General features: G+C 55.1%; 8 protein-coding genes across 8 annotated transcripts; 4 read left to right on the plus strand and 4 right to left on the minus strand.

The window, feature by feature from the left end:
* Positions 1–45: 45 nt before the first annotated feature.
* Positions 46–1,692, plus strand: ACO1O0_005146 (uncharacterized protein; the record flags this gene model as incomplete). Its single annotated transcript, XM_083194572.1, has 2 exons — positions 46–1,107; positions 1,168–1,692. 2 exons carry the CDS (start codon positions 46–48, stop codon positions 1,690–1,692), a joined length of 1,587 nt encoding a protein of 528 aa, XP_083049485.1.
* A 735-nt stretch (positions 1,693–2,427) lies between these two features.
* ACO1O0_005147 (uncharacterized protein) lies at positions 2,428–4,815 on the plus strand (the record flags this gene model as incomplete). Its single annotated transcript, XM_083194573.1, has 2 exons — positions 2,428–2,775; positions 2,848–4,815. The coding sequence occupies 2 exons, from the start codon at positions 2,428–2,430 to the stop codon at positions 4,813–4,815; spliced, it is 2,316 nt and encodes a 771-aa protein (XP_083049486.1).
* Positions 4,816–5,341: 526 nt separating this feature from the next.
* On the minus strand, positions 5,342–6,541 carry ACO1O0_005148 (RlpA-like double-psi beta-barrel-protein domain-containing protein-containing protein; the record flags this gene model as incomplete). The annotated part of the gene is made up of 2 exons (XM_083194574.1): positions 5,342–6,222; positions 6,466–6,541. The coding sequence occupies 2 exons, from the start codon at positions 6,539–6,541 to the stop codon at positions 5,342–5,344; spliced, it is 957 nt and encodes a 318-aa protein (XP_083049487.1).
* Positions 6,542–7,567: 1,026 nt separating this feature from the next.
* On the minus strand, positions 7,568–8,514 carry EFM6 (putative methyltransferase-domain-containing protein; the record flags this gene model as incomplete). The annotated part of the gene is made up of 3 exons (XM_083194575.1): positions 7,568–7,949; positions 8,017–8,220; positions 8,258–8,514. 3 exons carry the CDS (start codon positions 8,512–8,514, stop codon positions 7,568–7,570), a joined length of 843 nt encoding a protein of 280 aa, XP_083049488.1.
* A 1,417-nt stretch (positions 8,515–9,931) lies between these two features.
* Positions 9,932–10,935, plus strand: AXL2 (uncharacterized protein; the record flags this gene model as incomplete). Its single annotated transcript, XM_083194576.1, has 2 exons — positions 9,932–10,807; positions 10,879–10,935. 2 exons carry the CDS (start codon positions 9,932–9,934, stop codon positions 10,933–10,935), a joined length of 933 nt encoding a protein of 310 aa, XP_083049489.1.
* A 3,061-nt stretch (positions 10,936–13,996) lies between these two features.
* PTC2 (phosphatase 2C-domain-containing protein) lies at positions 13,997–15,903 on the plus strand (the record flags this gene model as incomplete). Its single annotated transcript, XM_083194577.1, has 7 exons — positions 13,997–14,077; positions 14,130–14,439; positions 14,526–14,599; positions 14,678–14,762; positions 14,837–15,043; positions 15,101–15,361; positions 15,530–15,903. The coding sequence occupies 7 exons, from the start codon at positions 13,997–13,999 to the stop codon at positions 15,901–15,903; spliced, it is 1,392 nt and encodes a 463-aa protein (XP_083049490.1).
* Positions 15,904–16,840: 937 nt separating this feature from the next.
* Positions 16,841–19,321, minus strand: ACO1O0_005152 (uncharacterized protein; the record flags this gene model as incomplete). The annotated part of the gene is made up of 1 exon (XM_083194578.1): positions 16,841–19,321. The coding sequence occupies one exon, from the start codon at positions 19,319–19,321 to the stop codon at positions 16,841–16,843; it is 2,481 nt and encodes an 826-aa protein (XP_083049491.1).
* Positions 19,322–19,770: 449 nt separating this feature from the next.
* Positions 19,771–21,232, minus strand: ACO1O0_005153 (uncharacterized protein; the record flags this gene model as incomplete). Its single annotated transcript, XM_083194579.1, has 3 exons — positions 19,771–20,624; positions 20,683–20,853; positions 20,917–21,232. The coding sequence occupies 3 exons, from the start codon at positions 21,230–21,232 to the stop codon at positions 19,771–19,773; spliced, it is 1,341 nt and encodes a 446-aa protein (XP_083049492.1).
* Positions 21,233–24,910: the final 3,678 nt, after the last annotated feature.

A 24,910-nucleotide genomic window follows, 5' to 3' on the forward strand; every position in this document is an offset into this window, starting at 1 on the left:
TACGCGTCGACACCAAAGCACCTATCCCGAGGAATCCTCTCCGCCATGGACGATATCTATGGCATACATGTCGACGCCGACTTGTGGAAGCTCCCCGAGTCTTCCACCGTTGAGACCATTCAGGCAACCGAATTCTGGTTGCAACATATCACCAACAAAGTCAAAGTGAAAACGCGGAGTATAGAGCCCCAGGATCAGGAGGCCTGGCTCAATCAGCGCAAGAAAGGATCCGGTCCCACAGAGCAATCCTTACTTGGACGCTTTGTGTGGCTGGTTGCCGACGACAGCGCCAAGACAATCAGCCTCTCTAAATCTATCCAGTCTACTCTTCTCGAAAGATTTGGGCTCCAACTTGCCGGGAAATATTTCAGAACCTTCTACAGTGGTGTTGCGGCCCTCCCGCGAGTGTCTAATACCGAGTTTGACCAACGGGCGTACGCCTTTTGCTATGGGCCAAAGATAGCCGCCACTTGGTCTCACACCACCTTTAAGGACTCCTCCGCCGGCGAAGGCATCACCGAGGCTCTCATATTTTGCAGAACACCCCCCAAGAAAGAGAAAACCGAAAACTCGACCCCTAAAAAGAATGAGCTAGAGGGATTTCAAAATTTGTTGAAAGGGGTGTCGTGGAACGCCGAACTCTGTCGCAGCTCTGCATTTCCCGCCTATCTGTTCAGTCTGATGCTGGGTCGCCAAATATCTATGACACAGGCCGAGATCGTGGGTTCGATAAGGCAAGTAGAAATTTACACCGGCTTCCACGAGTACACCTACAGGGAGTATGCCCACAGGAAAGATGATGAGAGGAATGATGGTGGACAACAGCTTGTGGAGTGGACGGCCAAGTGCAGCGGCCATGCCGCAAAGCTAGCGAGTGTCACACGCAAGGGCAAAGTGCTTCGGAACCTCCTAGAGTTTATTACAAAGACCGTCGACGATGATGCCAACTTCCGAAATCGAGGCCGCCCTCCATCGGGGGACAATGACGGGAGTCTTAGTGGAGACAATTTGTTGAAGCAGAGCGTGGAACTCCTTCAGAATCGGCTAGACATGCAACAGGTGGAGGTAGAACACACCCTGAGGCGGACCGAGATCCAAATTGAAGCAGTATGTTTATCTCTTCACCTCGCAGGAATAGGTGAATATTGCGCTAACCAACTATTGCAGTTATTTCAGCTCACCTCGCAATACGATGCCATCAACACTTATAAACTGGCACGCCGGACAGAGGATATTTCACGTACAAGCCAGCGGGATGCCTCCTCAATGAAGACTCTCGCAGTGGTCACCATGTTCTTCCTCCCGGGAAGCTTCGTATCGAGCCTCTTCTCGACACCGACTTTCGATTGGGATAGCGTCGACTTGACAAAGACAGACAGCATCGGTGTCCGACTTGCACCACAGTTTCGACTGTACTGTGCCATTACGGTACCGCTCACGCTGGTCACATTCATCCTCTATTTCCTGTGGCTCTGGTTCGAAGCCCGCGAGCGAAAGAAGTTGGAAGAGAAGTCGAGGGCAGAAAAAGAGGGCCCGAAACCCAAGGCTTTCCAATCGCGGAGGTTTAATGGAGATGCGGAGACCGAGAGGATGCGAATTGCAAGAGAGAGAGAAATGACATGGGGCTACAAGGTTGAAGAGGGGATGGATTTTGGGAAGAATCGCCTTAGCTCCTGGGCAAGCAACGCATGATGTGATCGGGATACCCAACTGCGATTTAAAGCGAGAGCTTTTTTAAAGGCCTTTAGATATATGACATGGATGCATTTGATAATGATATATATTGACCCTCGGATAGACACGGCTGCAAAGCTGAGACGAATACAACTATGGTTCCTTAACACGGGAGTCTAGGCTGGTATATGCCAGACCATGAAGGAATAAACTCTCAAAAAGTCGAGCAGAAAAGTATACGACGCCAGGTATCATAAAAATTGCACCAGCAAGTGATACGATGCCAATGCGAAATAGAGCAAGTCTGATGGCGTTGAAGTTGATGGTGAACTCCAGTTAGGTTGGTGATCGTCTGCGTCCCTCGCCATGACGCAATGGGTCAACACGCTACCAGCCTCGCTAAACTTCTTTTCTGCCCTTCCCAATCGCCCCTATTGCACCGTTCGCTAGTCCCCACGTTGGTCCCGAGCGGTGTGATGAGCGATCCGCTGCTCGTCTTTGCACACCCTGTGTCTAGCACTTATAGTAAGGTATCGACAACACGCGTTGGGTGCTGGTGGAGCAGAGCGTCTGTTGCGGACCATCCCTGCCTCACCACCTAACACCTAGCATTGACGAGGGGCCACTATTGGACTTGACAGACGTGGCTCTCTTACCTCGCTACTCTTCTTTTCTACTATCCTCTACCTAGCGACCTTCACACCTCGCCCTGCGATACCCCAGAGCGGCTCGCCTGCTGCCCAGTGAGCGAAAATGGCCGCCGCTCCAGCAGCAGGCAGCGTCGCGCCCGCGCACCTGGGCTTCCTGGCTATCTTCAACCCCTCGCTCGGCAGCACGGACGAGACCATCGACGACCAGATTGTCTACTATGCCTCCGTCACCACCCAGGCCGACAAGAAGCGCCGCCGCATGCGCACCAGCAGGCCCACCGAGCGCATCTCCCAGGAGGAGCGCCACGAGCGCCTGCGCCAGATTGGGCTCGCCCAGGGCATGGCCAGCTTCAGCCGGGGCTTCGCAGACGGCGCCGCCGTCGACGCTATCGATACGGAGAAGTCCAAGGTTGTGCTCCATGAGCTGGAACCAGGCTGGTGGATCTTGGCCGTGAGTGACTTCCACCCCCTCGCGCATCGCAAGAAACAGCATGACCGAGCTGAGCTGACCTTGGGCTGCTAGAGCATCGACCTCACAAAGATCCCCCTGCCGCCACGCCTCCCGACTAAGACCGGGGACAAGCAGGAGGACCAATTCGAGTACTCGAGCCGAGAAATGAAACCAGCAAACCTACTCATGAGCGATCTTCTACGCGCACACAACACCTTCCTCTTACACCACGACTCCTCCCTGAGTGCCCTCTTTGTCCGAACGAGGAGAACCAAGTTTGTCACCATACTGAGCCGGTACTGGGACCTGTTCCTCTCGACGTGGAACGTTATGCTACATGGCAATCCTGCAAGAGAGGTCTACGGCGGGATCAATATTGCTGCTTCTGGCGAGCTGGGCGTGGGCGTCGGAGAGGAAGATCGAGGGAGCGGGGAGCGTGAAGTCCTGGAAGGGTTGGTAGGTAGGATAGAAGGGCTCGTCGACCTTGTCGTATACAAGTTTGGCGAACCGGATTCCGAGGCCGATTTTAAGGGAAAGGCCGGGGAGGAGCAGTCCCATTGGCTGGGAACCGGTCAAGAGCCAGGGCCCGGAGATGGTGCCGTCTTTTTAGGGGCCGGGACCTTGTCCAAGAAGTCGCTGAGAGATGTGACGCACTGGATGGAGGATCTGTACACCTGGGGAGAGCATGCCTACGGCATTATTGAAAGCCCAACATCGGTCCGTCGCGCAAGGGCGAGAAAACCGAAACGGACAGAGTCAGTTGCACATGCGGAAGCACGTCCCCATGACACGGAGCAGCCAGCAAATAAACCTGGACAAGAACCCCCTGCGGACAAGAAAGCGTCGGACGCGATACCGACAGACGCACGGCAGCCGCAGTCGAATGAGGATGACGAGGGGAAGCTCGACAAGATGGTCAGCTACCTGAAATTAGGCTACGGCACATATTGGTCCCTGCCAGGCACAGGCAGCTCCAGCGATGCCCCAGCCGAATCGTCAAGTTCAAGCCTGAAGAACCCTACCAAACACCATAAGCCCGCTGAAACCCCACGGCCTGTCATAGTTCGGCGGGAATCGGCTTCCGAAGCGTCAGGCCACTACCTAATTGGACTGAAGGGCGAAATCGAGGAGGGGACGACTGGTGATACAAGCACCGCTTCTGATGATGAAGACGCAGAGTACAATTCGCGTACTGTGTTGCGGACTGTCAATGTCGAGTTGGAGACAGGGTCTGAAGACCAGCCAGAAGCTACCATTGTCAAAGACTTCCAGCACCCGGCCAGCGCTTTCACGCAGTCTCAGGTCGTTGGCAACATGGTGCCTGGTTACAACTCCCACGACCTCAACAAGGCCAAGAAGCTGCGCGTAGTTGTTTACGTCAACAGGCCATTCATGTTCACGTTTCTCTTCCAGCTACGAACCGACTCCCTGGCATGGGACTCGCTGTATCGATCGCTCCACTACCAACTATCCCCCTTGAAGAAGTCCCTAGTGGCCTCGACTAGATATCGCCCCGAGCGTCCAAGCGTGGGCGCCTCCCGCTCCCACATCCACGACCTTGTCTGGGATCCCGAGACGATGACTGTCCATTGCACGGTCCCCAATATCCCAGAGACCTACGAGCCCGAGGAATCGTGGTCTCGTGCCGATGCCCTCAGCACGCACCTCCATCTTCTGAATATTCACCAAGCAACTCGCACCAGAGTGACAGAGCTAGAACGCACGCAAAAGAGCTCCCGCGGGTGGTGGATCGTATGGACGAGGCTCCTTGAGCATAGCAGGCGGGATGACGGGTCGGCCAGTCTGTCGACTATCCACGAGTCGACGTCTGACGGGGAGTCGAGGGTGTCAGATGATGAAAAGGATGAAGGACACCATATGCAAACAGCCGTTGGCAAGGAGATCTTCCTCGTCCGGCGGGCGAGCGACCACATTGGGTTCAGGAGCGAAAGCGTCGGTGGCGAGGGTGCAGGCCGCCTCGCACAGGGAATCGGGGTGGATACAAGACGCTACGTTGAAGAGCTGCTGAGCCTGCTGTAGTACAAGAGGCCTCGCCCGCATTCTGGATTTTCAGAGTATGTGTAGTCAGTACGGTGTCTCTTTTGATTATTTTTTTACATTGCTACGGAGTACATGGGTTGGATAATGCATGGGAGGCTCGCAGGATGCCGCCCCTGGCGTATAGTGTTGGGTATTACTAGAAGACAGCACCAATTTACTGTGTTTTCTGTTGTCGGACAGGTATGAATGAATATCTAAACCCCCAAAAGACGGGATGGTCCGTATGTCTTTGTATTTTCCAATCCGATATCTATGCAAGAATCGCCGAAGAAGCAAAGGGTATATATATATACAAGAAAAGTAAACCCGTGGGGCAGCGGCTCGAAGCGCGCATCCCTCGGAGCTCCGCAAAGAGAATGGTACTCCAGTTCGCCACCATTTCCCATGGTGAAGTCGGTCACCCTTGCGCCGAAGGGGTAAGCTAATTTGATATAGCAGCCCAGAAATCCGAATCATAAACGAGCGAGCGGCGTCTGCGAGAGACAACATATCGTGACGATGACGTCTATCCCTGGAAGCTGTCAAAGGACCAGGAGAGGGGCATGCGACCCGTGGAGAGCGAGCCGCCAAACAGCTCCTTGTAGACCTTCTCGGAGACGTCGACATCGTCAATGGAGCAGCCCATGCACTTGTCCTTGACGGTGGCCTTGGCGGTCTTGCCGTTGGCACGGATGGTGATGGTCTGGCCGCACATGGGGTTGCCGTTGGACTGAGTGCCCATGAGGAGGTGAGAGAGGGCGGCAATGCTCTCCGACTGGTCCTTGCCCGAGTCGTCGTCACCGCAGGCACCGAGGCCGACGGTGTAGTATGTAATCTCACCAGAATGATAGGCACCGCCACCGCCGCTGCTGCTGCTATCATCTTTGCTGGGCTTAGGCTCAGGCTCCGGCTCCGGCTGGGGTTCCGGCTCAGGCTCAGGCTGAGGCTCAGGCTCGGGTTGCGGCTCCGGCTCGGGCTCAGGCTGAGGCTTAGGCTGAGGCTTAGGTTGAGGCTTAGGCTGGGGTTTCGCGGTAGTAGTAGCGGGAGGCTCGTAGAACTGGCCGTCCTGGTTCTCTTCCTCAGGCTCGGGCGCGGGCGGAGGAGGGGCGGCGGACGTAGTAGGCTCAGGCGGGGGAGGAGGAGCGGACGTGGTGGTCTCCGGTGGTGGAGGCGGAGCGATCGTGGTGGGCTCGGCCTCCTTGGAGGGTGTGATCCATTGGGTGGTCGAGACGTCGACAAGCTTGGTGACGGTCTCGTACTCCGTGACCCAAGCGGTCTCAGTGACTACATCGCGCTTGTCGTTGTTGCGGCGGTGCTGGTGGCCATGGTGGCCGTGGCCCCTGGGCTGAGCGACAGCGGCGGCGGCCAGAAGGGCCGAGGCGAGAATAGCAGAGGTTTTCATAGTCGCTTGCTTAGCGATGCTTCGAGGTGTTAGGGGTCGAGCGCAAATTCAAGAAAGTAAAGGCAGCGAGTCCTGTTCAACAGTGGGTCGGCCTCGGAAGCGGAAGAGAAATCGCGTATCAGACAAGATGTGTCTGTAAGATGGGTAGTATGCGATGGTAGGGGCGAGGCCTGCTCAAAGGGTTTGGAAAGGAGGGTAGAGAAAGTTGTGAAAGAGTGGCGGTTGAGGGGATTGGAGAAGTGAAATACGAAGCAGGACAAGGCCGGGATAAAAGCGTGGTTTTCGTGCCTCGACTTCAGGTGTTGGCCCGTGCCATTGTGCCATCGGGTCATCCAAGGAGGCCCTGGGCCGCTGACAGAGTGGTGTCAGTGGTGTGAATGCTGAATGGATGCCCAGGTGCCCAGCCGGGCCAGCCCCAACCGTTGCTGGCAGTGCCCTCTGGGGCCGCAACGAGGATGATCGTTGCGCTGGAGCAGCATGATTGGCTGCACTGTAAGGCGGGCCTGCAGGTGTCCCAGGTACCTCAGGCACCCGGCCAATAGCGGGCGACGGGTGCCTGGGCCGGCGGAGGCTTAGCACCAGAGTCCAGCAGTTTCGGGGCAGGAACCAACGTCAGGGGAAACGCCATTTTCCCCTTGCAATGTCAAAAACCTTGGTTGCGTGCGGCTTGCCCTCAACTGTCGTGGCCGGCTGTAATATGCCGTGCACTCGTGCAGTCCACGCATGGATGATGGCCACGTCGCCAGCCCCAAGCCGAACCGCCCCGATCGATTGTCTGTCCGAGACAGATAAAAGTCACAATGGCCATTGTCAAGCAAGACACACTCCCTCGAAACAGCTTGCCACATATGAATATTAGTACTACGACGGAGTACTCGTACTATGCGTACTACTAGTAGCTGCTGCAGTACCATAATCCTTCGTATGTGCCACTAATAGTCCATGTTCCACACTCTCACCGACGATGATCTCGTTTTCTCTTGCGAAATGATGTATCAATGCAGTACATCAGTTAGCCGCCTTTGCGCCTCATCCCTGGGCAAGGAGGCCTCCATACTGGAGACATATTTAAGGGGACTCCATGATAAACCGCGAGAAACTAGACACGCGTCTTCGTCTCTTCCCCATATTACCAAAGCTTTGTGTCACTCCCCGCAATCAAGAGTCGGGGAACGGCATGCCTTGACACATGAGTCGCATGTTGGTCTCGCTGCCGTTCACCGGTGAAAGGGTCGCCCTCCACTCACCGGCCACCACGTCGGTGGGAGTCCAATAATTAAGCAGTGCCGCTTCTGCACCGCATTCCGCGTCTTACAATCGTGCACTCGCCAGCAGACCTACAGTGTTTCATCAACTCTTGCATATACCATTACTACCGTTGTCTGATACTACGCCGTTTGTCAACTTTTTGCTAGTACCACCATTCGTGCATCCGCTTGCCGCTCGGCGACTTTTGAAAGTGAACAGGAAGAGAGCCTGGCGTTGGAAAACTGGCCTGTCTTCATCAAAGATCTCCTCCACCGCAAAAGTCTTCTTCGCCATCTTGACAAACTGCATATCGGCACGTCTGCGCTTCTTGAAGCAGAAGTAGACAATAGCGTCCTCATTGAGCACAAGCAGGTCCTTCAGCGTCTGCATTAATAGAGGGAACGCCGGCTCAAAGTACACGCACTCGGCGGCAATGATGACATTGGGCTTCTGGTCCACCACTTCTCGAGGGAGCGGCTGACCCCTGCATTCATTCATTAATTTCAAAAAGGCCCCTCAGACATTGTCAATATGAGGAGGGATAAGCTCACCAATTCAGGATCAATGCCTTGGCCCGGTCCTCAATATCGTTGAGACGGATGTTGTGCTGCATCAACTCCAGCATCTCCTGCTGGTCCGTCACCAGCAACCTGCTCTGAACCCCGCATTCCAACGCCACCCCGAGGCCGACCAGACCGCCTCCAGCGCCTAACTCCAGTCTACCGGGACCCAACGAGTCAGTGGGGTTCGCTAATCTGCAGGGACCAAAAAAGTGCGATGGGCAAAACTCACATTCGAGCGCTCTGAAGCTCGTCTCGGTGGTAGCGGAGCATGTGTTTTCCCAGGACCATGCCCGCTGGCCATGTCTGCCCCCCGCAGCCTGAGCGCACGTCTTCATGGTACTTGAGTGGGCGCGAGAGCTGGCCGTCAAATGTGATATCCGTGTTGCCCTTGACTTTAAGGGTGGGCAGAGGGGTCAAGTCCTCGCTCACAGCCACCGGATCCAGCGAAGGCGAGGACGAAGGCGAGGGGGTTATCGAGCCTGGCATTTTCGTTGATGCTGTTCGTTCGTGATGCTGGTCGTTCGTCGCGCTTCGACGCAAACTCAAAGGCAAGATAAAGACGGGGATTTCAAGAAGAGAGCGGGAGAGCGCACATGGCGCCTAAGGCCGCCATTTTATCTCGCTTTATCGCTGGCCTCAGCATAATATCACGCGCTTCTCATGCAAGAGGCAAGAGGCTAAGGCGCCTTTCCGGTTTCCTAGGCCTCTGAGCGCTCCTCTATGTCCGATGAGGCCGGTGCGATAAGGGTCCATCCATATCGGCAGTGGTCATTTTGGTGTGCCAGTGCGATCCACTTTGGCCCAGGCTCTGGGGGGCCTCCGTCGGTCCCACCTGCCGTCTGGGCGCCGCTTCCCAAAACGGCAGGGGGTCAACCAGGGAGCTTTTCGCTCTCCCTCTCACCGTTCACCACCATCGACATATCGTCCATGCGAGCTGAGCCAACCTCCCAGCTTGTATCAGTGAATCTCTCAGATTTCCTCGATATTGGCATCCAGAAAAACCGCCCTGGACAGCTGGGTAAAGTGCCCTCGGTGGGCGAAGTGGCATCCGATGTCGCACCGTCAACTGTCCCAGTCCACCGGACCACAAGCTGGAATGTAGCTCCTGGGTCCCCAGCCTCGATGCGCCTTGCTCTCCCTAGGAGCGCTCTATTTCAACCCTTCTCCCAAGCTATTGACGAACCCTTCATGAGTTCCGCCCGAGACATTCTGCCTCCCGCCGCAATGAATCTGGGCTTTGGCTGACTGCTACCCCGCTACAGAGCGCCCGTCCTTCTCCCCTCATCTGATAATGGCTTTCTGCTTTCCCAGTTTCGCAGGAATGAAGGGATCAGTATCGCTTCAAGGCCGATGTGCCGTCCAGCCATCGAAATGACTACCAGATCCTCCCAAATTTCTGTTTTGCGTTGCTTCAATCTTTCTATCTCTCTATCTCTATCTTCATGTCACTCTCCTCTTCTTACCGTTTTCACTTTCTCGTCTTTCTGCCTCACAAAATCTCCTTCTCTGGATGGCCTCGGTTGATCTATATCCTCTCTCATCATTAGGCGTTACTAAATAGGCACGCCACTGTGCCATCATGACTTCTACTCTACGGGCTCTTGTCCTCTTAACGCCATACCTCCAAGCCGTCGTCAGTCTTCCGGCGGTCTCCTTCCCTTTCAACGCACAACTCCCACCAGTTGCAAGGATAGGAAGTCTATACACATATTCCTTACCATCGCACACTTTCCAGTCTGAGTTTAACATTACGTACTCTCTGGGCGATCATCCCAGCTGGCTGTCTCTGGAAAGTGACGAACCCCGGCTGTATGGTATTCCTGAAGATGAAAGTGTCCCTGCTGGAAAGGTGGTCGGGCAACCCGTCCAGATCATCGCAACGGATGAAATGGGCTCGACAACCATGGACTCCACTATAGTAATATCACGCGACCAAGGACCGACAATCAAGATCCCTCTCTCGGACCAGATCGAGAAATTTGGCGCCTACTCTGCCCCTTCCTCTATTTTATCCTATCCTGCCACCGACTTCGAATATACCTTTGACCAGAACACTTTCCATCATGCAGCAGGAAGGATTAGCTACTACTATGCGGTGTCGGGGCAAAATAGTCCTTTGCCAGCATGGCTCCGCTTCGACGCCGCTTCTCTGACGTTCTCTGGCAAGACTCCAGCTGCCGATGCGCTCTCACAGCCGCCGCAGACGTTTGATATACGACTCGTGGCATCAGACATTGAAGGTTTCTCCTCAATCTCAATGGACTTCTCCATTGTTGTAGGGAGTCACAAGCTCACTACGGAGAACCCCGTCATTGAGCTGAATGCAAGCCGGGGTTCCCACATCGAATACGACGGGCTAGTAGGCGGAATCAAGCTTGACAACGAACCTGTGCAACCCGGAGACTTGAGCGTGTCGACCACGAACCTACCACGCTGGCTCTCCTTTGATCCCAAGACGTGGACTATTCAAGGAACGCCTGGAAAGAGTGACCACTCGACAAATTTTACGCTTCGCTTCACAGACCCATTCTTAGATGCTCTCGATGTATGGGCCATGATCAATGTGGCAACGGGCTTGTTCGAAACCACTTTTCACAATATTGAAACTACTCCAGGCGAGAACTTTAGTCTGGATCTTGCTGCACACGTCAAGGATCCTTCGGACATCAAAGCAAAGCTCCATACTAAGCCCAAGCAGGACTGGTTGAAGCTTGACGGCCTCAAGATCAAGGGCAAGGTGCCAAAGTCCGCCTCCGGCGAGCTGACGATCGTCATCGAGGTATGGTCGCAGAGCTCCGGCCAGAAGGAGACAGAAACTCTAGCCATGACTTTTCTAGCCCTAGATGGCAGAACCACGACAACGCCAACCACAACGACCTCGACTCCGTCCGAAACGGCCCGCCATAGCGACGACACAGAAGGGGACAAAGACGCTGCCAAAGAGGATAAAGGTGGTATCAACACTAGTACCATTCTTCTCGCGACAGTTATCCCGATCCTTGCCGTTGCCCTTTTTATCATGTTACTGGTCTGCTTCGTCAGGCGACGCCGCAACCGCCGCGCCTACTTGTCCAAGAAGCTCCGCAACAATATCTCTCGCCCGGTCCTGGGCAGTCTCCATGTCAATGGGTCATCGCGACAGGGCAGCCGGTCGGGGGGCTCAGAAAATGCCGAATCACCCGCGGTTCGAGGAGAAAAGAGCCGCTGCGTGCATGCAGACTCCCATCCTTCATCGCCATCTTCGGACACTTTAGGCAGTCTTTCCTCGCCTGATATGAGCCAAGCATGCATGCATAATGCTGGCCCAAGGGCTATCTCAACCCCAGGCGACGCTGGAACTGAGGACGGAAGGGCATCATGGTACACGATCGACACAATACCTGCCGCTCAATTAAGCCAAACTTCGACACGAAGTCCTGGTTCGGGAGTGATCACACCTCCCCCAACTCATCAGCTCCTCCCTATGCCCCTTTTCCTTTCCCAGCCTCTAGGTAGTGAAGACGGATTCAGAAGTGCAATGGACCTCACCCTGCCATCTTTAGACGGGCTGCCGAGCATACAGCACACTCCAGACGCCTCTTATCTCCGCCCAGGTCGATCGACGGCCATGTATTCTTCCATTACAACAAGTTCAGCCGCTCTACCTCTATCACGCCCTGGAAGCGCTATGTCTAATCCGTTGCCAATTTCCCCAACCATCAACGCGGCTGCATCGCCCAAAATGTCGGAAATGAGCAGTTCAGACAGGGACTGGAGCACAATCTCCGAAGACGAGTCATATGTGCCAGAGCTTCCACCATCAAGTCTGTCCCGTTTATCAAACATTCAATGGCTTAACCGACGGACTAGAGACAGCTTCTGGACAGGGCGGGATTCATTCATATCTGATACTTCATTTTGCTCGAGCGAGAACTGGCGAGTGATTGGAGCACAGGGACGGAGCGCCCCAAACCTTTCATTGTACAAGGAGATGGTCGAGGGGGATCCATTTCACCCAGCGCGACCTAGTATACCGCCGACGGCGAGAGAAGGGGCAAAGCCAGGTGAGAGGCCTAACAGTCCTGCTGCCACTGTGACCGGTGTTACCGGCGAGGGCTCGAGAAAGTGGGGGGGTCCAGAGGCATCGCTGAGTCGCTTGTCAAAGTTGTATGAGGAAGCAAAATCCAGTGGGTGGTCAGCATGGTCAACGAACTGGAGGAGAGAAGATTCGGGCAAGCCGTCAGAAGGGAGTTTCAAGGTGTTTATCTGATGCTGTCTGGTTGGGCTTTGACAAGATGATGTGATACCAAAATTTGGTTCTTGGGAGTTGAAGGGATTACGTCGTTCATTACACGCATATGATGGCTTTCATAGACTACTAATTATGTACTTTATCAGATCTGAACGACTCAAGTATAATATTCATACTATGGAATTCCCATAGTAGGCGAAGGGCTGAAGCCAGATAGTGGCCCAAAAGGGGCGCGGTTTATGGCGCTCAAACTCTCTCGCAACCACAGTCGTTGTCAAGGGGGGGTAATTGCTCGCGGCTGAGGGCTTGAGGCCTTTTGCATCTTGAGGTCTGGGCCCTCGCGGTCTTGGTCGGTGTCTGGGTTTTTAGTGGACAGCCGAGATTTCGCCATCCGACCAGCTCTGAAAACTCTGGAGTTCGGCTCTCTCAGACTCAACCCTCGGTCTCCCTCTCTATCTCGCCATCTCTCGTGTTCCCCTCCCCCTCCCCCTCCATCTGCGCCACACCCTGGCACCCACTCACCCACCATGCACTCCCTATGCATCCACGCGCTGGAGAAGAATTTGCACAACTTACCACGAATACATGCGTGCATGTACATAATATTACCTTGGGAGTCTGTACTAGGGTTGGCTCGTTGTCTGACTTATCTGGTGTCCGTTCGTATCTTAGGTGATCCGACTATAGGTATCGTATGATCCTGACCTCCTCCTCTGCCAGACAGCATAATAGGGTGTTTATCGGTGTCCAATTCGGCGTCAGCGGGAGGTAGGTGTTAATGACTCTGAGTTGTGAGCAACTGGCAGTGCCGCAGCGGGCAACGGGCAGCGTCTGCAAGCAGTACCCCGCTTCCTGCTGAATTTTTGCAAAGCCACTGAGCCAGGCCCCCGACTCAACACTCGCCGCCGAGTCCAGTAGTTCACTCTGTTAGTGATGAACCTGCCCCATTCACAGCACCACTGGATTGTACCGCTGTCTTGCCAACGGCAAGCGCTATCGCCCTACCTTGAGTGACCTCTGTTGGTGTCCCAAATCCGGCCCTGCACAACCGTCCTGTTGCCAGTTCTGAGGTCCAGTCCCAACCGTTATCGATATCACCACCTTGCCAGTACACTTGCAGCGCCGCTACTTGCTACCCACCCACAGGTACCGCTGGCACCCCAGGTGCTCCCCTGCCTGATCCATCTCACCACTTGCCCGGCCGGCCAGACCAAGGCCCAAACCACCACGAACCTCGACCCTCACAACATTGTCCCATCATCACCACCTTGCTCGCCTGACCACCTCGAGTGACCCCTCCCCCCCCCGCCGCTCCGCTCTCTTTAGCCGTGTCGCTTTGAAACTTCGCGCCCTGCGTCAATTCGCCTCGTCTCCTCCATTCCTTCCCTCCCGCGGTAGCTGACGCTGCCGATCGACCTGCTGCCATGGGTCAAACCCTCTCGGAGCCCGTTGTCGAAAAGGTGCGTCCCCGATCCATTCGCCGTTCTCCATCTCCGCTCTGCCTCTGCTCCGCTGCGACATGCCACGTCTTTTTTTATCCTGATGCTGTCGATGCCGTCGCGGTTGAGCATTGCTGCTGGTCGGCAGGGAGGGGCTCGTCGCCCTGTTTGATGAACCCCTCCTCAACACTACGCTTCGATCTCGACCGCGCGATCCATCCACCGCAGCATTGGTCGCCCTCGCGCTTGGCCTTGACACAAACCACTCTCTGCGCGAATACCTAGCAATCATGCCTGCATGCCGCAGCTGCGAACCCCTCCCATCCCTCTCCCCACGCAGCGCCCCCACCGCGTGCGCGCTCTGAACGCAAAGCCCCGCGTTTGTCATTTGAAATTTGCGCTGACGATTTCCCCTTCCCCGCGGTCTACAGGCATCCGAAAAGGGCGAGGATGAACGACTTATCTACGGCGTTTCGGCCATGCAGGGCTGGCGCATCAGCATGGAGGATGCCCACACGACGGTTCTCGACCTCGCTGTCGAGGGCTCCAAGGACTCGAAGCCGAATCCCGACAAGCTCTCCTTCTTTGGCGTCTTCGACGGCCACGGCGGCGACAAGGTAGCTTTATTCGCAGGCGAGAACATACACAACATCATTGCCAAGCAGGATACTTTTAAGAAGGGCGATTACATCCAGGGCCTCAAGGATGGCTTCCTGGCTACTGACCGGGCCATCCTCAATGGTATGCCCATGCTCCTCCATGCATCGCATGCGCGCGATCGGCTGCACCATCAGAACGTTTATGCTGATTGTGGATGATCGAAATAGATCCCAAGTACGAGGAGGAGGTCTCCGGCTGCACTGCCTGTGTCAGCTTGATTGCTGGGGACAAGCTCTACGTGGTATGATCCGGTCTTCCCCCCCAACTCTAAACGAGGCGGTGGCGATAATAGTCGGTGATCTCCTAACGTTTCACACAGGCCAATGCTGGTGATTCCAGAGGTGTTCTAGGCATCAAGGGCCGCGCCAAGCCCCTGTCACAGGACCACAAGCCACAACTCGAAAGTTGGTTCCCCCTTTTCGCAACTATTCTCACGCCTAGGCCCTGAATGCTGACCCGATGCGTTCGCGCTATCCAGCCGAGAAGAATCGAATTACCGCGGCTGGCGGCTTTGTCGACTTCGGCCGTGTCAACGGAAATCTCGCTCTATCGCGTGCCATCGGCGACTTCGAATTCAAGAAGAGTGCCGAGCTTCCCCCCGAGAGTCAGATTGTCACCGCGTTCCCCGAGGTTGAGGTGCACGACCTCACTGACGAGGACGAGTTCCTCGTTCTTGCCTGCGATGGTGAGTTTTATTCCAGCTCTACTCTGAGGGGGAAAGAAATCTAACTCAATTTCGTAGGTATCTGGGACTGCCAGTCCTCGCAGGCCGTGGTCGAGTTTGTCCGGAGGGGGATTGCTGCCAAGCAAAGCCTGGATAAAATCTGCGAGAATATGATGGATAACTGTCTGGCGTCCAACTCTGAGACGGGCGGTGTCGGCTGCGACAACATGACCATGGTTATTATCGGATTCCTCCATGGAAAGACAAAGGAAGAGTGGTACGAGGAGATTGCGAGGAGGGTCGCTAACGGAGACGGTCCTTGTGCTCCTCCGGAATACGGTACGACTATACCCCAGCTTGGTTGATTTATTTCCGATTCTACGTTTTACGTTTCCCAATCTTTTTGCCTTGTGTCCCATCAAGAACCTCTTTCTCGTCGTTTCACTGTGCCCTGTCTTGATCCGTTATTTTAACAAAGCGAGCTAACCGCGCCTGTCCCCGTACTAGCGGAGTTCCGTGGCCCCGGAGTCCACCACAACTACGAGGATAGTGACAGTGGTTACGAGGTGGACGCGGACAATAAGGGAAAGAGTTTCGGTGTCGGTGGGTATAAGGGTCGGATCATTTTCCTTGGCGATGGAACGGAGGTTCTTACCGATTCAGATGACACCCCAATGTTCGACAACGCCGACGAGGACAAAGACCTTGAGAGCCAGGTCTCCAAGGCGTCCACCGAGACACGGTCCACTCCTAAGGAGAACGAAACTGCGGAGACCAAACCGGCTATTTCAACAGCAGACTCGACCAAGGCCGAAGAGCCAAAGAAGGAGGGTGAGTCAAAGGACGAGAAGGCGGCCCCCGAAGAGAGTAAGAAGGACTAGGTGGTCATTCCGCCCGGGGACAAATTCGGTCGCGACACTTGTCGTTTCAACGTTGATTTTACTGCCAGCACCACAGAGGGTGCTGGCAGGCCTTTAACGTGGATTGGGGAGCGAGGCACATGATGGGAACGCGAGGGCTGAAGTGGGGAGGTAGACGTCTGATGTTCGCTTGTCTCTTTTTTCTGCATGGTTATACTCATGTCGCACACTCATACGCACTCTCATGCTGTTGTTTGGGGCTCAAATGGTTTACATTACTACTGGATCACAGGGAGAAGAGAAATCCTCCGCGGCCTAGTCAGGGATCCTCCTCTCCTCCCCTCTCCATCTTCGCCACGCCCTCGCCATGCGGCCTGCCCGGTTCTCTCTCCCATCCAACTTCTTATTTGTTCTCCCAATTTATTCGACTACTCCTTAATCTCTTTTTCTCCCCCTTTGGGATGGGATGGCGACCTGTAGTGGGGTTAGGCTGGGGAGGTATACAGTCTAGTTAGCATGTGACGAACAAACCAACAAGTGGGCATGGTGGTATCGGGGGTGTGTGGGCTCGAGTAGAAGACAGTTTGTGGGCGAGGTTCTGGAGAGAGACACATATACTATTACTACACAGACACCCATTGGACGTTGCAATGCGAACCCTGCAGCTTAGGAGACGCATCCTAGTGAGCGGGCATGTTGTGGTGATGATGGATGTGATCTATACTGCTGCAGTTGGCAGGCGTGCATGGTATACACGGCATATCGTACATCTATGATTCCACCCCCTTCCCCTTCATCCTTTTATGCAAATGGGTATATGCCGCGGCTTGAGGCCCTTAGCAGTACACTATTCATCCCCCATTCCAGCTCTATATGCTCGGCACAAATGACCATGAGAAACAGTGATATACACAAAAAATACAGCGGACGGCGCGGTCCTAGAGTAGTACTTATGTTGTTACATTTCGCGCCGTGCCTTGCGGAGACGCTCGAGGAACACATCCTCCATGGAAGTTTCGTCGGAAACATCAGGACTAGATGCGTGTTCAGCGGGAGTCTTCTTCGGTAGGAAAACTTTGAGAGGAGGAGCCTCCAGGGGTGGCGTTGTCGGCTCTGGAGATACGTTCACCACGGAGTGATTAGGTGCCTGATCCCTGCGACGATAAGGTGTCTGATACCTCCGGTGACGGAGTTCCCGACGGGGGTTCATGGTCTCGGGATTGAAGCAAATGTCGAGGTGGAAGATGGTCGTTGGCGGCTCATATTGGCCATTCGACACGTCTATCCCGTCCGATTCGGTCTTGTCCCTCATTCCGATCTCCAATGGCTTTGCCTTACCTCCCTTCTTCAACTCGATATCAAGAAGCAGGGCTGACAGCAAGGTGCTGGCAAGGGGTTCGGTCGGGACCTTATCCTTGGCGGCGGCGTTGACGACCCTGATGGCCTGTGAGACGGCCTGTGTGGACCGAGAAAAGCCCACCTGTCTCATGGCGGCGGCCATTTCTTCTGTAAATATTGGGACATAATTGGTTTTCCAGAAGCCATTCTTGTGCTCCCCAAAGAAGACTTGGTTCAAGTGATACCGGGAGCGGCTGCGCAAGCGCCGGTCAAGAGCTCCATAGAAGAACCCAGCAGCAAGGGCGCGAGGGTTGGAAGTGTCGGTAGCAAGACGGATGATACACTCGTACGTTATATCATCGGCCTCGCAACCATGGACCTCCATGAGATGTAGCGCCCATAGCACCCCATTCCAGTCCTTGTTGATAAAACAGTTCTTAATGATGACATTGACTGTCTCGATGGTGATGCGACCACCATCCTGCTCGAACTGTTCGATGAGAACACCGTAGGCGGCTGACGGATTGGGCTTTGACTCGCCATAGAAGCGATAGTACTCCTTCAGAATAGCATGGAGCGCATCCTTGGACAGCCACTGGTCACCGTGCTTTCCTTTTTGCTGATTCATGAACGTCGCCAGGTCCTTGCCTGAACGGAAGGCTGTGTATGCGTCAAGAGATGCCATAGTCCCAGCAATGCCACGCGAGAGTCCTGGGTCTTTAAATAGGCCCAGCTCCCACATGGCCGCGACAATCTGCCTCTTTTCGAAATCCTTCTCGACTAGCCGCAAAAAAAGGAGCCACGTGCGTGCGTTCGCCGGATAGTAGCGGGCCCTCATCTTACGGAGGAACAAATAGAAGTGGCGGTGGTCTCGCTTCGTCACATAGCCTTCCAGCATGATGTTGAATGTCTCTGTGTCCATCGGAAGGCCCCAGCCCTCGGCAAGGGTGAAGAGGCGGTCTGCTGAGGCTCGGTGACCGCCACGTTGTGCCATGAAGGCCAGAGCCATCTTCAAGGTAGGTGTGGTGATGTAGGGCCTTGCCTCGGGGTCCATGAAAGCGTCCATGATGAGCTTAACGCGGATGCCGTCGGTGTCCAAGGCCTTGCCCTCCTCTTTCGCCTGCTCAGAGTATACCGTCAAGGCGAGGTGGGGACGCAAGCGGCCACACACAAGCTTTGCAATATACGAGTCAAAGTCCTCCACTGTCCAGGAAGATGGCCGCGGTATATCCTCATATTTCATGTCGATCCAATGCTCCTCCGGCCGTTCTCTGTGTACCCAGAGGCTGTGGGATTTGCTCTTGGGTATACTCTTGTTCTGCTCCTTGATCTTGGGCCACAATTGTTTCGTCTCGTAGTCGCATACGTCCACCTTACCAAGTTGAAAAATCTGGATTCCTTCGCGGCCCTTAAGGAGCTCCTCGGCAGCCTTGGCTAGCGCTCCCTGGGTACCGCGCATGATAATCGCGGACGGGTTCCGGTGGTCGTGATATATTCGCAGTTTTTGTTGCAGCCCAGTGGAGGAGTCTACAAAGTCGATATTCTGGTTGCTAACCTCCAGATCCCAGTTCCCAGGCATCACAACCCGCATTGCCGACATCTGCCTTGGCGATTTGGTCTTTTGGGTCGTCGCCCGTTGAAGCAGGGCAAACGTATCAGCCCACTTGAGCTGGCTCGCCAGAAAGTGGTCTTTAGACTTGAAGTGGCTCCATAACTTGTCCATTCCTGTTTGAACTTTTGCAACATGCCGGGCCTCCTCGGCGCTTTGGGCTGTTACGGCCTTGGATGGGTAATGGCGCGCCGGCGGCACGAAAGGTGAGGAGAGGTTGTGTTCGATTTCTTCGTCGGTCGGACTAGAGAAGGCATTGCGGAAGAAGTCATTTCGCTGCTTCTTATCTTCTCGGCTAGTCGTTTTCGGCTCTGGAAGGGGAGAGGGAGAGGGAGAGGTCGAGGCGTTACGCAAGGGCTCGGAGCTCGAGAGTAGTGTCGGCCATGGTTGTTGAAGCCGGCGTCGCAGGGCATTCTGGGGGATCGCGATCAGTCCGGCATTGCCGGCAGGGCGCACCAAAGCCCTGCATAGTGAGCTGATCCCCAGGGACATTGGTCATGAGGTGCGGTCCGGCATTGGAGATGGCTTGGACGTTGTAAAGGTTAGTGTTCCTCTGGTGGCAGCTTCGTCCGGGAAACTTTCACATTCAGTCACGTGCGAAATCAACACCAGATTCATGCTGCCCCGCTAATCCACCTCTCTTGAAGTTCCGATTGCAGATTTCCAGTACAACCTCCGGCTCCCATTGAATTGAAAATAATGTATTGCTTTGGTATCAGAATTAGTACTCGCTATCCATATTCAATTTCCAAGCCTAGAAGGCTCGTCGCAACAATATGCCCCCGGTGTTAATCGTTATGCTCCCAAGTAACAAGACTCCCAACCATGTAATGTGTTAACCCGCCAAACCTGTGACCCAGTAAGATCGCCTGGCAGAGATCCGGTCGTACTCCGTACATAGACAACAGGTAGAGAGAAAAAAGAACAACGTCGAGTTGTGCTCAGCATCCAGGCAGTTTGCCGCGGTTCGGCTCCGCCGGTCCGCTCTGGTCTACGCCCTGCCATTCACCACGCCAGCCTTTGTCGCTGGCAACAGCACCCCGTGACTCTCCCCTTTCTGCCATCTGCTTGACGTCGCTCCAATATGCCAGCTTGCGGACTTCTTCATCTGCATGCTTAAGAGCCGCCTTGAGAGCATCTCTGCGTCCTCGCAGCTCCGGTGTGTCGCTCTGCTCCAATGCCTTGTTCGTGTCGTCGTAAATTGTCATCAAGTGGCTCAGCAGCAGTCGCCGGGACGCCTGAAAAATGAAGAGGGACATAATCTCATGCATTTCTTGCTGTAAATTCGACAGGTCAAGTGCATTCTCCAGGTAATTCTCGGTTGCTTCTAGTTTCTCACGATCTATTCGTGAAAACCGGAGCGTGTCTAGCAGAGTCTCGAGGTCCTCGACATCGGGTTTAGCTTGCTCCATTTCGACAGATGAGGCATGCGCGACGCTTACTCTGCTAGGAGATCGACTGCTAGCCAAGCTCTGCCGAGATCCTCGACTCATTCGATCTGGCACGGGTTGTACAGTGAAATAGTCGCCGTTGGGCATATGCGGGTCGACCGAGAGATCCTCCTCTTTTTTCTTGGCCCTCTTTCTTGTCCAGGCGCGCCTCCGCACAAAGGAGTTGTACCATCTCGCACCATGCCAGCTGAACTTGGAGCTGAAGGCAAAGGAGTACTCCCAGCCGCCCTCGTCTACCCCTTCTTGCTGATTAATGTGCCAGTCAGACCACACCCATTCCCAGGACGGGTCGGGAACCTGGGCATTGAATATGCTTGTCGGGGAGGGCTTGTGGTATCCATTCGCTGAGAAAGGTCAGTTCGTGGTCATTGTGACTCTGTGCGCAAGAAGACCGCCACTCACTCCATGCGGGAGGATCCAGACTCCCAAGGGCGGCAGAAGAGAACAGTGGCCGCCCGCAAAAAAAGCCACCTCTCTCGTTTTCGAAGAGGATATCAATCACAGTCTCTCGTGCGACACGGGGTTTTTTGGGTACGATCTGAGGCCCCTCGGGGAAAGCTTCTGGACTCGGAGCTAGACAGTGTCAGCGGCCGGTGTATATAAGCCAGCTCGGAACAAGATGGGCATCCGGCGTACCTTGAATCTCGATTGATGGTCTGAGGGCAGGGTATGGAAGTTCCTCTTGGCATTCCAGTTCACCGGTTGGGCGCTCCTGTATATGTGCACCATTTTCGCTTTCCTCTGGTCGCGGCGAAGATCTCGATGACGGCTGGCCCTCCACTCCAACAGGTTGTAGAAGGGGCGACTCGGTCGAGGCTCTATCAAATCTGGCGTTGCCAACTCCGTCGCCTCCCCGAACTAGGGCTCCATCGTGGTCAACGAGACTGATCTCGTGGTCATAGTCGGTAGGTTTCAGTCCCGCCGCGCGGCGAGAACTCTGGACCCTCAGCATTGGCAGTGCTATCCTGTTGCTTCAGCATGACGTTGGGGGACACGAGGTTGTCGTCGTCGGGATCGTCTGCGTCGGTGGCTTCGCCACTCAGCCAATGCGCATGGCGAGGATCGGGGTACTGAGATGGAAAAGCTCAGTGATTGTCACAGCCTTTCAGCAGGTTGAATGTGGATGAATGAAGAATATTCTGATGGAACCAATTTCACTTCCGAGGAGCTAAGTTCGGCCAGACCATGAGGGTCCTGCCCACCAAAGTCTTGGCGTCTCGATGCGCCTTGCAACCGTGGAGCGCCCTCAGCCTCCCAATAGCGTAGCTGAACAGCTCGTTCTCAGCGCAGAAGGTAAGTCCATGATGTCATTGGTGAGTAGGCAAGACCGCCACTCTGTTTCGGGTGATATTTGTTCCGCTCAACCAAACTCTGGGAGCCTCCCCAAGATATTCTGTACTCGTACTTTTCTTTATGTGAAGTACTATGTACTAGTACTAGTACCCAGTGATGACCCAGGTGAGGTTGCCTTCCAAACAGTCTACGAGTAGAGTTAAAGCTGATCTCGAAGTCAAAACCGGGATACTTTTATGGATTGATTTATTCCTCTGAACAGAGAATCATAGGGCCGTTCTAATCTTCAACAGGGCATTATTAGTAGCACCTGCGGATACTTCTGGATGCAGCAAACCTCGCGTGAGCCGTCAGAGAGACTGGCTGGCCTGCAGAAGCTCAGCGGCATCAATATCAATGGCAAAAGTCCCCCAATTGATTACATGTCCTCCGTCCTCGTACTTTCGTCGATCAGTCTCCTTGATGGTCATCTGCAGCTACATTCAATTCTCTCACATCAAACCGGAAGGATCATACGACAGAGAGAAAAATGGAGACGAAGATGGACGGTACCGTAGTATTCGCAACATGGGAAGTTTCGTCCACGCTGCCAGGTCCTGCCTCAATATTATTCGTACACGCAGATAGCATGAACATTTAAGCGCCGGCGCACCGAACTCCCCACGTACAGCTGACCAATCATAACAGTAGATCTCACATCCGATCTAAGAATAGACCTGTCCCCAGCTTTCGAGCATCTGAGCCAATTGGAGTGCCAATCTCCGTCACTGGAGCTCGAGCCTAGGAACTGTCCCGAATCCTCCTAGGTAGTATTCCTCTGCCCAGTCTGCCGCCCGTGGCCGTCTCATTATTCCAGTAGACAGAACGCCACTCCGTTAAAGTGTCACGTATTTACTCGTAGAATGATGGCTGTGGGCTCACCTCTCCAGTATGAAAATGAGCACCCCAAATGGGACTACTACTTCCTATCCGCCCATGTTGAACCAGTCCCCTGGATCGGGCCAGTTTCTTTAAAAAGACACAATCTGCCAGGGCCGCCCCCAGCCTCTAGGGGCTGCCGGCTCGACCTAGCGTCGTAATGTCGAACACCAGCGGGGCCACGAGTCAGGGGCGCTGTGTTCAATGTTCAGTCATCTATTACCTATCCGTGCCCAGTACGTACTATTACGAGTGCTATGTAGTAGTAGTAGGGTGGGCCCACGTTTGCTTCCCTACCTACGTACCTGGGCGACTAGTCATAGCTACTAGCCGGCATGCTACGAGTACAGCTCCTACTCCAGCATCAAAGTCGCATGCAGTCTGGCCAGTCACGGCGTGCATGAGGCAACCTCCAGGGCCAAGGCCAAGGAGTCCAGGCTGCCAGCCTGCCATCAGACCACTCACAAGTCACAATTTCCCCTCCAGCCCTCCAACACTCCAACCCTCCAACTCTCTACCGGCCTTCTTCCGCATCCCCGTCGCCTCCCGCCTCTCCCATTGCACCCTCGCACTTCACCGCCAGCCTTTTCCAGGCAGTCCATGCCTACATAATAGTGCCGACTTGGACAAAGTGCGGCTTACGCACACTTGCCCTGCATTGGCTGGCTGCGACAGCTGCGACAGCTGCGACACCACTGGTCCGTGTCGTCGTATGCTGGCACCCTGCCTTAGTCCCTGCGCGCTCCTCCATTCCGTTCTGGCCCTCAGACCGGCCTCAGCTCCCCGCGCACGCCTCCGTCGGTCTCTCAGACAGTCACTCAGACAGGCAGACGGGCTCCCGCATGGCTCTTGTGACAGAGACACCCGTTGTGACCTGACAGGAGCCATCCATTGGAGCGTCGCCAAAGAGCCTCCCTTGTCCTCGAACTTCTGCTCTCGTCGGCTGGGTTCTGCTATACCTCCTGCTAGTACGGATATTGATACCTGCTCCGGGGAGTGCGGCGTAAGGATACCCACCCTGCCCGTTCGCCAAACGTGAGACCCAACAAGCGGCCACACTCGCCGTCTAGCCCGGCTATCGTTGCCGGCGGCTACTCTGCGAGCCACAATGTCTTCCTCCCGCGACGCCGTGGGACTTCGCCGAGGACTCAACCCTCTCATGACATCTTCGCTGGGCTCCTACAGCCAGCACCAGTACCAGCACCAGCTCAATACGCCCATATCGGCCATCTCCATGGCGTCGTCTCACTTGACGACGACGCAGCACACTCCGAGCAGCGCGATACAACCGTACAATCCGCAAGAATGGGTCGCTTCGCCTGCCCAGTCAGTCGATCACCAGCATCGGTATGCCGGTGAAGTTCAAGGTACATAGCCCCCATGCTCCCGCTCACATATCTTTCGGAGGCGGAGCGTACTGACCTGAGCAGCATCCGCCCCTCCTCCACCACCATACAGCCCCCCAAGGAGCCAGCAGCCACGTCCCACGAGCATCATCTATGATCCTGCTCCAAACTCGACTTCGGTACCTCCGCCACCGAGGATATCATCTTCCAATCTCCATCGACCCTCCCCCGAGCCACCGGTCAACCACTCTTTCCCCCCGCCCCCGGGAACTGGTAGGCGAAGCTCTCGTGAGCGCCGCTTCGGCCTGCCTTCCTTCGGTCGACGTCGGGACTCTGACCAGCCCGCCACACCCGAATCACATCATCATGCCCCGTCAGCAAGGCAGAGCATTGGCCCAGGTGGCTTCTATATTCCAGAACCTGCGAGGCCGCTTTCAATTGTTTCCAGCGCCCCCCAACCCGGGCCCCCCAATGCCCGAAGAGCTGTATCGGCTGGTGCCATCGAGACCCCGACGTCAGCGCGTTCACGGTCGGGCTCGCAAACCAGACTGGAGTCGGGAATGGTCATCCCGCCACCTCCACCCGGACCCCCGCCGTCTAGTTCAAGGTCGCAGAGCGTTCAGGGCTTGGATAGAACGAGCGTCCCCATAATATCCATCCCAACTGTTCGTCCCCGGCCAGCTACGACCTCAACCCTAGGCCCTGTACCGCCCACGCCGTTGGATTGGGTGGACGAGAGCAGCCAGCAGAGCCAGCCCACAAGGAACCACTCAGGCCTGACCATTGATACTGAGACTGCCCAGAATGCAGAAAACGTCCCTGAACCCCCAACCTCCTCCTCCAGCGCGAGCGGACTCAACCGAGCCAAAGCAGTGCGCCTTGACAAGACAATTATCCAGAGGAGATCGGAAAATCGTTCGCGCCAAGGAGTTCGTGGGTCCATGGACGAACGAGAGCATCATGGCGCCATTCTAGATATTGTCGTTCCTGAAAGCTCCTCGAGCGGAGCCCCTCCCCGTCCCCCAAAGATGACCCCTCAAAGTGCTGGAGGGGGAGAGTCAAGTGGGCAACCA

Source organism: Amphichorda felina (assembly GCF_050947745.1).
Source record: "Amphichorda felina strain 45539 chromosome Unknown scaffold_5, whole genome shotgun sequence".
In the NCBI taxonomy this organism is placed as follows: domain Eukaryota; kingdom Fungi; phylum Ascomycota; class Sordariomycetes; order Hypocreales; family Bionectriaceae; genus Amphichorda; species Amphichorda felina.